The 12,238-nt window shown below is 33.1% G+C and overlaps 1 protein-coding gene across 1 annotated transcript in view; it reads left to right on the forward strand.

The window, feature by feature from the left end:
* The window catches only part of LOC107442318 (uncharacterized), a 32,580-nt gene extending 21,198 nt beyond the window's left edge, over positions 1 to 11,382 (forward strand). The window contains exon 4 of the mRNA XM_016055853.4: positions 9,356 to 11,382. Within this exon, the coding sequence (XP_015911339.1) occupies positions 9,356 to 10,153 (798 nt within the window). The 3' untranslated portion in view covers positions 10,154 to 11,382. The remainder of the gene's footprint in view (positions 1 to 9,355) is intronic.
* Positions 11,383 to 12,238: the final 856 nt, after the last annotated feature.

Here is a 12,238-nt window from a genome sequence, read left to right on the forward strand (position 1 = left end):
CTTAAAATTTCCAGGTTTTTGTTTCTTTTTTCTTAAAAAGTGTAGGATGTGTACCAGAAAAGTGTCAATATTATGAAATATTTTATTCAAAATGTTATTTTTTTAACATATCATCTTGAAAAAAATAATTTATTTTGACAATTTGGCAAGATTTTTTAGTCATTTTTTAATGTTTTGGTACAAAATTTTGAATAAAAAATCATATATTGACGAACAAAAGAGTAAAATTAAATATTAATATATAGTTAGTTCTTAAGAAAACCTTTCTTTTAAAAATTAAAATTTGATATAAAAGGTTGAAATGAAATAGAAAAAAATAGCTTTAATGCAACAATTGTAACAATTTGTTCGCAAACATTGCTGTTAGCGATTTTAAAAAAATGTGTGATTGATTGGTTTGCTGAGAAAAACAGATTTCTTTGAATACAAAAGTTTTCAGAAAAAGAGTGCAATATAAAATCTAATGTTATTAAATTATAACCAACTAATTTTTGGAGAATTTTATAAAATTAAAAATGCAAAAACATTTTGTCAAAATAGAAAAAAATTACCACGAAAGCATCGGAACAAACTTGAGCCTTAAATGGATTCAACCCAAGGGCAGAATTTAAAAACAGAAGCTAATATCCTGATCCCTTCTTCCACCTCCACCACAATTTTTCCTAAATTGCACAGTCCCATAGCGGTCAAAGGTTTCTACATTCGTTCAGCAACCGAGGGAGAATTTTATGTGGCATTCAAGTTTAACAGAACTGTAATGGAGCAAATTTTGATGCAAGCAAAGTATCGCTAAGTTGATGATATTTCAACTGTTTGGAGATACATTTCCGTCTAAAAAAAGTGGGTATAATGGATGAAATAATTTAAATTAAGGAAATTAGTAAATAATTTGAATTAGTGAAATTAAAAAAATTATCAAAGAAAAAATTTCCAGCTTTTCTTTAAAGTTCCCTGATTTTTCCAGATTTTTATCCAAATTTCCCTGATTTTTCTAGGTTTTCTCCAGTATAAAAAAATTCCCTGATAATTATAGGTTTTCCAGGTGGGTGGCCACCCTGTTCACAGTTTAAAGAATCATGAAGGCATTGTTGATACAGTGGTGATTCCTAGTTCGTTAACGTTTTTAGTGAAAGAGGAATTGCATCTGAGATTAGGAAATAGAAACTGGATTTTTTTAAAAATAAACAAATATGGTCAGATCAACAAAATAAAATAATAATTAAGAAGATATTCATTTTTATATTTTTTCATTTTATTTTGTGACTATTAGCGGTCAAACAGAGAGGCCAAAAAATAAATAAATAAAAAATAAAATAAAATAAATAAACCTTAGTCCTAACGGTAAGAATTTTAAATTACCAGTGAATGAATAGTTACTACCGGACACATAGGAGTATGGAAAGATATCCACCGCTGGCGAGATATCCGTAGGTAATATAGCCAAACAAAGCCAGCCACTCGTTATTAATATTATATTTGGCGACTGCTCAATCACCCAAAAAGACTGCGAGAATTTAATATAACCCTGTAACTGAAATACTTTTGTGAATTAATGAGTTATTAACTTTTATCGAATTAAAAATTTGCAGTTATGTTTATTGTTAAAAAAAAAAAAGAAGAAGAAAATATTTATATTCGCTTTTTCTAAAATGTAATAAAAATCAAACAAAAGATTTAATTTATCTATAATTGATTTAAGAATTATTAAAAAATAAAATTTATGAAATTTTAAAAGTTAGGAAATATGGAATGGCATCACAATAATCATCATAATTTAATTTAAGAACACTTATAACATAATAACATAACAGTTGTAACAACAATAATAGTTGTAACAGAAACATAATAGTTGTAACGGAATGAACAATTACTCGGAAAAACAAACAATAGTTTGTCTAAAGTAAGAGCTTTCCTAGTCATCAGTCTTGACCCGTGGCGGTGACTATGGGGTGTGGGGTCACTGTTTAGGACAGTCCAAGCTGCAATTTTACCTCGACTCCAGTTGGGCTCAAAACTGGCTCAATATATATCCTATAAGAACATGCATCGAGGTACTAATATTGGGATGTCAAGATTTTTTTAATATTGGTCCTATATAGAACCTATATTGGCCAAAAAATGGATATAAAATATCGGGTGAATCTGACAATATTACGTAAGACCGATATCGGTTGTAAAGTGGCTGTAAAATGTCGGGTGAATTGGAAAATTTTATCTAGAACCAATATAGGTAAAATAACGGTGATTTTGAACCCTTATTGAGCCAAGATTCATGAATATTGGACCCAATGAGGACCCAGGTTATTTTGCTGCTAGGAGTACGAGAGAAAGATAATCTTTTTCTTCGATGGGGGAAGAGAAGTTACTCTCCCTGTATTCTTGTTTCCAGACTTTGCGGCGGAGGGAGTTCCTACAGAAGACAAACTATAAAAAAATCAAACATAGGAATACAGAATGTGGGACACAATACGAAGTAATTTTAATTGTGAACAATCTATGAGGTCATATTGTATAATTCAAATTGAAAACGGTTTTTATCTGTTTTAAATCTTTTATATTTTTAATCATTTTGATAAATTCAATTTTTTTTAAAATTTTTTATTCAATCATTTTTCGTCATGTTTGACATCAAGTCAAGCGCGAACTTATGAAATGAAGATCTGAAGAGAGATGAAGGCATTTTTTTTAAGCAAACAGATAAATAGATATTACTTAAAGCAGAAAAGTAAAGAAAAATCAAGTTTTTATAAATGAAAAAAGCCTTGAAGTCAAATTTTAACTCTATAGTCTGTCTTCTTCAACTGTAATTGGTCATAGTTCGATAGCCTTATTGTTTTTTCTTATTTTAAATATTAGTTTGCTAAACCCCAATAAGTATACTATTTTTTTTGTCTGCATTTTTAGTAACGATTCCAAAAATACATATTAAAGGTGGTCAATGCGAGACATCCTGCTTTTAAACATTGCTTACTTAAATAATGCAAAAAATTAATTTTAAGAAGAGCACACTTCAAAAAGAATGAACATTAACATGAAATTATACATTGAAAAATGAAAAAAAGCTAACTTCAGTAAGTTCTCCAAAAGTTTTATTTTTTAAAACTGAATACAGTGTGTAATAGTTTATTAAAATGGACATTGATTTGATAAAAATAACATCAAATTTATCAATATCACAAGAATGAACTGAAATTCATTCACATTTTTTTTTCACAATCTAAAATAAATTAATTTGATGTATTACGCGTCCAATAGTCATGTAGACAGTTCAAACAAAATATGCGAAGTTTTTGTCTTTTGAAACCAGCAAGGAAAAAAAAACGTAAGAAACTATTTCCATTTTCTTATGAAACATCAAAATCTTCAATATGGGCTTGAAAACACCCACGAAAAATCTTGCATAAATGCTGTTGGATAAAATAAAATCACCTTTATCCTTCATCATTATATTTGGCTTTATGTTATCTTCAATTTGGTAGTGACATCTAGAGAAATATTTCTGAAGTAAAATAAGTCATATCATAATTCAAATAACAAAGTTTTTATACTTTATTTTCATTTTTTCCTAAATCAACAATCAAATCTCTTGCTATTCATGCATTAAAATAAGATAAAATTCATTCCGATTTCCATATTATTCAGGTATTTCTTTATTATTTTACATTAATACTTCTGATGAAATGAAATTTGTTTACAACCTTCGTATGCTGTTTGCTCTTTAGTTTAGTAGCGACATCTACTGTTAACAATTGATACATTAAAAGGGGTAAAATTATTCTAAATTTATTGAATTAATTCATGGAATGTAATTTATAAAAAAACACTAGATTTAAATGGATTCATTAAATGTGTAAGTGGAAAATCTTATGGCAAATTTGTATTTATCAATATAAAAATGAGCTAAAAGTAATGTTCTAATAAAACATCAAATATTTCTCAAACGATAATTTAGCTAAAAGAACAAAATGGAATAAATAAAATTTTTGTGTACTATCCTATTTACATTTTAATCAAATTTAATGTTAGCATGGAGAGTTCTTTTAAAAAAGAAAATCCGTGTTGTTTTTTTGGGAACAGTAAAAATAGCCCTTGATTTATTTAGTGTCTGATCAAAGTGATAGGTTTAAAATTATATTAATTCTTTTGATAAATATTTTATATGTTTACAGTGTCTTATAGGGTTATCAATTCAAAATAACATAATGCAGTTTTTTTTTTCTTCTGAAAAATAGTTCACATGTTGAGAGTGTATTATGGCATTATAAATGCAAAATTATGAATCTTTGTTTATTTATTTTTTGATAAATGTTTTTTATGTTTATAGTGGATCATAGGAGTATGAATTAAAAATAATATGACATCATAAATTTAAAATTATATTCATTTTTTGATAAATATTTTATGTGTTTATAGTGTATTATGGCGTTATAAATTCAAAATAATATTATGCAGATTTTTTTATTTTTTTGAAATATAGTTTACATGTTTATAGTGTACTATGGCATTATGAATTCGAAATTATATTATGAACACATTAATACAATAATAGACAAAGACAATAATATAAAATAAATACAATTATACAAATAAAGGCAATAATACAAAAACAAATAAAGACAATAATACAAAAACAAATAAAGACAATAATACAATTTATTAATTTTCTGATGAATGTTTTATATGTTTATAGTGGATTATAGGAGTATGAATTAAAAATAGTATGAAATTTATTTTTTACAAATATTTGACATGTTTATAGTGTATTATGGGACTAGAAATTCAAGTTAATATAATGCAATTATTTATTTATTTATTAATTTTTTTTTGTTGATAAATGGTGCACATGTTTAAAGTGTACTATGTCATTATGAAATCAAAATAATATAAAAAATTTAACTTGGCAAAACTAATTCAGTTTCTGAATACAGCTATATTTTTCGAATCATTTCTGCAATCTTACATGTATTTATCATTGATAATACAAAGTGATCGCTAAAAACTAAACTGCATTTCTCTATACCTTAAGAATCTTCTAAAGTTAAGAACCTTCGATGTTAAGAACCTTCTGAAATTAATATTTAATATTAAAGGCTTAATATTAAAGAATTATTTTCTGAAACATTAAAGAAATATTACTTTATTTCATAACAAAAAAGTATTCAAAAAATAATTGGCTTTAATGCTTAACTTCTACTGATTCCTTAAAAATTTTCTATTGGACATAAACTATTCTTACAACATTTAATGAGATCGAAAATTGCAGTTAGACTATATAAGTATAGTTAGGGAAGGCACTACGATCGCTAAGATTCCAGGTATCTGTATTGGAATGACTACTTGAATTAACTAGCGTCAAGTCTATAACAATGTTACCTTAATTTTTTCAAAGCAATGAATTCATTTCCTAAATTTGCCTAAAGCAAAGCATAAATTTTTATAGCTCTTTCGCAGAATTTCTACTGCAGGACAATTGTGTAAAATGTTTTTAAATTAAATGACTTCTCATAAAGATATGAATCTTGGCAAACGATGTGTTAGCAAATGGTTGATTATAAATGCAATTGTATTTAAATAAAAGGCAGCGCAATCACTCCTACCAAAATAGAACAGTTTGCACGTCTGCTATTTAATAAAGATGATGCGTTGTTTCTAAGAAAAATTCCCGGTGTTCAGAGCAATCGAAAAAAACTATGACTGACACTATTGCTACTATTCCATTTCCCATTCATTAAATTTTTCTCAATAACAAATGATATAATTTTTTTTGAAAGACAATTTCTACTTAGCTCAACAAAGAAAAAAATTATTTTAGTAACTTTTTATTAAATAATTAAAATTTTTTCACCCACATAAAACTAAAATATGGTGACGAGGACCACACGTGCTACCACGTAATGTTCTTTATTGAATTTATCTGACTCAGCGAATGTAAAATAAGTAAATACTAAAATGGTGCAATAAACTATATTTTGTTCAAAGCTATAAGTTAGAAATTATCATTGAGGTTATTTTTAAAATATCTGAAAACTGAATAGCTTACAGTAAAATTTAAAACAGCGACCAACGCTTAACCCATCAGAAAATTCCATTTCGTTTTTGGCTCATCCTCATTTAATGAATGAATTAATATTTGAAAAAACCTGTATTCACATCAAGTGTCATCCACTACAAGTTCAAAAAAAATCTATTTGTACTTGAGTGGAGGAATAAAAACTATTTTATTAACGATTGAAAATTTGAACAAGATAATAGGGAGAGTGTGAACTAATACGAGGTGTTTATAAAGTTCCCATTTTGATGTTTCATAACTCATAAAATAATAAAGATAGATTAAAATTAATAACATAAATGGTTAGATAGACTCAAAAAGTTTCATGACCCTTGTCAATGAACTTCCACGTGTGCCTCCTTCGTCGCACGGAAAATATCAAGTAGATAGTCAATTTCACGCCAGGTAGCGGCAAGCATGTCGGCATCCATAGAGGCTATTGCGGTTGTAATTCTGGCTTTTTGGTCATCAATGTTCGACCCGATCCTCCTGTAAACATTTTCCTTTATAAATCCCCAAAGAAAAAAGTCCAGCGGCGTTATATCAGGTGATTTGGGTGGCCAAGGAATTGGACCTCCTCGTCCAATCCATCTTCCTGTAAAATAGTCATTCAAAGAACTACGAACGATGATACCCCAATGAGGTGGTGCACCATTTTGTTGCAAAAAGACGTGTGCATGAAGCTCTTCTAGTTGTGGAAATGCGAAGCTTTCCAACATGTCTAAGTATACGACTGATGAGACCGTCTTTTCTGTAAAAAAGAAAGGCCCAATGACTCGGTCGTGCATTAGTTCACACCCACACCACATATTAACCTTTGGGGAATCCCTTTGTGTTTCACGGTATTCACGGGGGTTTTCAGATCCCAATATGCGCACATTATGGCGATTAACACTGCCAGAAACATGAAAGAATGCTTCGTCGGAGAACATTATGCGCTTCAGAAAATCAGCAGCATCTTCCATCCTTCCTACCATATCTGTTCCAAACGCCATCCTCTTAGGCCTATCGTCCGGTTCCAAACCTTGAACAATTTGAACTTTGTATGCATGCAGTCTTAATTGTTTCTTACTAACCTTGTACACCGTCGAAATTGCCATATCCAATTCTCTTGCCACTGATCTCACAGATCTTCTAGGATTGTCTAAAAAAGTCTGTCTGACACGCTCAACGTCAAAATCACTTGTGCTCTCCGTGCGACGAAGGGGGCACACGTAGAAGTTCATTGACAAGGGTCATGAAACTTTTTGAGTCTATCTAACCATTTATGTTATTAATTTTAATCTATCTTTATTATTTTATGAGTTATGAAACATCAAAATGGGAACTTTATAAACACCCTGTATAAAGAATTGAATAAAAAAAGAACTCCTTAATCCATCTTAATTTTTTTTTTAATTCTTTAGGTTGAAGTAATCAATAAAAACTATTATAATATTTGCTCACAAAAACCTTAAAACAATGCAATTTTAGTGAAATTATTATGGTTCACGATTTTTTAAATTATTATTAATAACAATCTCTCCTACATTGTTAAGACAAATCAGACAAAAGAGTTTCTGTTGGGTTTGGTCATAGCTGTTGTATTAAATTAAAATATGACAACAAGATTAAAATGAAAACAACGAAAGTCAGCATTATTCATAAATACGTGAGCAAAAAATTTGGTATTTATTTTCGTTGTATTATTTCTTTGAATTGTACGTAAATTTTCGAAGCTTTGTATTGTGGTCATTTACCTTCAAAGTCGTAAATTTTTTTTTAATTGTTTTGATTGATATGAGTCTGTAACTAAAATGATTCATAGCAATAAGAATGAAGCCAAGGCTACCTAAACTAAAAAGAGTTAAAATCAGAAAACAATAGTTATTTTAAGTAGTATTGTAAAACTTCAATCCAACTTGTTAGAGCCGTGATTGTTTGCCTTCCAATGAGGTGAGCCGGATTCGAATCCCAGCGATGGCTAGTCGATACGAATTCCGCATCCGGTTTGCACCAACCACAGCGCTGACGTAAAATATCCTCAGTGGTAGACGGATCATGGGTTAGAGTCCTCTTGCCGTTAGCCTAACCGTGTTGGTTTTCGTGGTTTACCTCACCATGTAATGCAAATGCGGGTTAGATCCATCAGAAAATTTTCCACGAAAGCAAATTTCTCTCTATACTTGTTCCCTTGTCGTCTAGATTGGGTTCAAAATTACAAGGCTACGAAGTTGACCATCAGTAGTCGTGAACCCAAATTTGAGTCGGCTGTTCATCCACGATTATAAATAATAAATTATTAACCAAAAATTCGATGTGAATCAGGTGCTCAACGTTGGCGATGAAATTAAATAATAAGCAACTAAAAATAATTTCCAATAAGTCAATTCAAAATTTCCAAAAGTTCTCCCCCAAACAAGACTTAGAAAAAACAAAAATACCTTCTTATGCTATTTTTCTTCTTCTTTCAATTGCGCGCCTTTGTCTTATTGATTGGGTTCAAAATGACAAGGCTGCGGAGTTGACCATCAGTAGTCGTAAACCCAAAATTGGGTCGGCTGTTCAACGATGTGCCGCAGTGAACTGATCGCTAAGACACGGTTCCCAGCAGATCACCTAAGTAAAGCATCACTAGCTGCTGTCAGTGTGCGGGTGGGTGACCACTTGGATCAGTCTGCGTAGATACCGGGGGTGTGAGGTATTGGTCCTCGTTAAACTGTTCTACCGCAAAGTGCTCGACTTCACGTGCAGGTCGTCGGGCTACCGAAGCGAGGGTGCCATCCCCTCTGCAGAGGATCAAAATTGTGATGGCATGTCTTCGGATCATCCTCAGGATGTATCCCAGACCGTCGCCAATAGCCCATTGTGTAGCTCTAGTGCTACGACGTAAATGAACTACAACAACAACTGTTAAAGGCCGGGATAGCCTGGTTAGTAGGGCACTGGGCCCATGTCCAAGATGTCGTGGGTTCGATCCCCGACGTCCGAAGACTCCCCGTGTAGTAAATGGTGACTGTTATACGTTAAACCTGTCGAGTCGCAAAATTTCTCCGTGTGCCCATAACAAATCAATACTTCTGGGGGTACTGATCCGGGAGTTTCCTTGTCTTCTGGATTTGGTTCAAAATTACAAGGCTACGGAGTCAAATATTGTGTGTGCTTTTAAACGACAGGATGTAAAATGAAATAAAAAACAACAACTGTTCAACGACGGTTATAAAATTTAAAAAAAAAACTACTTGTTAAAAAATTGCTGTTTGAAAGTAGTTTGAAATTGGATAAAAAATAATTTGACCGATTTCTCTCTTTCTTTTACAAAAACAGATGCAGTATAATGCCCAGTCTCCAACCCAGTCATCTGGTACTTACACTTTCACCGCCGAATTTCGTCCGGCCGACACAACAACCCTGCCACTGCCGTCCATTGAAAGGGACTTCACCAACTGCCCCTCCACTTTCAAGACATCATTCTATCCCTGCAAGCACGCGGCAGTCGCCGTACCAGCCGAGAGCACCACGCAGTCACCACTCATCCTTAAAAACAAGCTCCGGACCATCCCTACGGGCAGGGCGGCCTGTTTCCCAGCCTCCAATCTAGTCCAACCTGACAGCCCCATCCCCTCCGCCCACTCCATCGATGACGTCACAGACAGTCCAGTGGCCATCATCACGGACAACGACTCCAACTCGTCAGGAAAGATGAACCTGTGCCAGATCTGCGGCAAGACGTATGCCAGGCCGAGTACGCTGAAGACGCACATGAGGACGCATTCCGGTGAGCGTCCCTACAGGTGCGGCACCTGCCACAAGTCTTTCTCTCAGGCTGCCAATTTGACGGCGCACATTAGGACGCACAGTGGTGAGAAACCGTTCCGTTGCCATGTGTGCGACAGGAGGTTCTCACAGAGTTCGTCTGTGACCACCCACATGAGGACTCACTCGGGTGAGAGACCGTACAGGTGTTACATGTGCAAGAAGTCCTTCTCTGACAGCTCGACACTCACCAAACACTTGAGGATACACAGCGGCGAAAAACCTTATCAGTGCAAACTATGCCTGCTTAGGTTTTCACAGAGTGGGAATCTGAACAGGCACATGAGGGTGCATGCAGGATCTGTGTGATACTATAACTAGTCATTAAACAAGTCATATACAGGGTGTTCAAAATGGACCGATCGTGATATTCTTTTAAGAATGTTTGTAAAAAGCGAAATAAGCAGAAAAATAATGTAAATAAGGCAACGTGAATTAATATTTAGAACTAAAAAGACCTAATTGTTTTCAAGCTCTGGGCAATCACGGATGAGAGGCTGGGATAGCCTGGTTGTTAGGGCCCATTGCCCAAGAGGTCGTGGGTTCGACTCCAGCCTGCCGAAGACTACACATGTAGTAAATGGTGACTGAAGCACTTTAAATCTGTCGAGTGTCCCCTCCATGTTCCCATAACAAATCATACCTCTGGGAGTACTGATTAAGGAGTTTCCTTACCTTCTGGATTGGTTCAAAATTACAAGGCTACTGAGTTGAACATTAGTAGTTGTAAAGCCCAAAACTGGGTCGACTTTTCAATGACGGATATAAAATAAAATAAAATCACGGATAAGAGAGCCACGATGGCTCAGGGGATAGAGCATTCGCCTTTCAATGAGGTGAACTGGGTTCGAATTCCAGCTATGGCTGGTCGATACGAACTCCGCACCCGGCTCGCACCGACCGCAGTGCTGAAGTAAAATATCCTCAGTGGTAGACGGATTATGGGCTAGATTCCTCTTTCCGTTCAGACTGACAGCGGGACGTTCTCATAATCCAGAGATGCCAACTTGCTCCGCTTTGTAAAATAGTATTTTCCAGTGGTAGCGAAATTTAAGTTACTTTTAGTTTAGTATTTTTCATTTTAAGTAATTGTTTCACCACTAAATATCAAAAATTATAAGTATCATATAAAATGCAACGTTAAAGCATCAATATACTGGTTACTCTATTAAAAGTAGGCGCAACTATCCTTCTTTACCGAATTTTACTACATAATTTGGTACCACTTTATTAAAACTATTCCAGAAAGCGGAGCAGTTTGCATCTCCCTGCGTAATCTTCCTCTCCATGTAACGCAAATGCGGGTTAGTTCCACCAAAAAGTCCTCCACAAAAGAAAACTTCTCTCAATACTTGATCCAAGAGTTCCCTTGTTGGGTTCAAAATGAGAAGGCCAAGGAGTTGAGCATTAGTAGTCTTAAACCCAAAGTTGGGTCGGCTGTTCATCAACGGTTATAAAAAAAAAGATGAAAAACAAAATCACGGATGAGAAAATTAAGAGTGATGATTGGATAAAAATCATTAAAAAAAAAAAAAAAAGCTGAAAGACGGATTTTAACAAAACGCATTTTAGTGCCACCAGAACAATAATCTGCATTGCCCACATTGGATTCGGTAATGATTGCCTAGAGCTTGAAAACTTTATTTCCTGTCTTAAACACAAATTTGAAGCTGATATTATGCATTGTTTACTTTTACTTCATTTTTTACAAAGATTCTAAAAGCATATATTAAGGGTGGTCATAACGGAGCACCCTTCATGAAAAGGTGAGTGTATGAACATGTTAATGAAGGTGTGCGCTATTTTGCATTTTATATGTTGAAAACAGGACTAATCTCAGGGTGTTTATTTAGTGGGTGAAAAAGGACGCAAATTATTGGAGGGGGGCCGTCATTCTTTAATCCATGCTTCAATAGCAATAAAAAAGCAAAAAAGAGTTTAAATATTTTACACACGGCGTCCTAGTTCACAAGAGTGCTACTTTTACTAAGCTATTTTAAAACATTAAAAAGCAAACGAAAGAGATAAATATTGGAGTTTGTTAACTATAGACTGTTAGGTAGGATTTTTTCAAAAATAAAATAAATTTTGCTTTGAAACAAAGATGTGATGAAATTTACTTTCAAATGGATAAAAAAAAAAAGATAACGCTTTTGTTTCTTTCATGCTTAAATATTAATTTTTTGTTTAAAATAATGCATTGAGGACAGGTCTCACCCAATTATCAGTGTATGTATATGATCTATTATTTTCCGTCCAATAGCAACTTCTTACGGCAATGAACGCTAATTAAATCGGTTACATAATAATTATTAAGAATTTTCTGGGACACTACAAACATGTACTACTCTTTGATAATGAAAAGAACACTTTCAAATTTTTGTCACTTTTTTT

The sequence above is a fragment of the Parasteatoda tepidariorum genome, chromosome 8, assembly GCF_982258835.1.
Source record: "Parasteatoda tepidariorum strain Cologne lab strain chromosome 8, Ptep-v5.0, whole genome shotgun sequence".
Taxonomy (NCBI): Eukaryota; Metazoa; Arthropoda; class Arachnida; order Araneae; family Theridiidae; genus Parasteatoda; species Parasteatoda tepidariorum.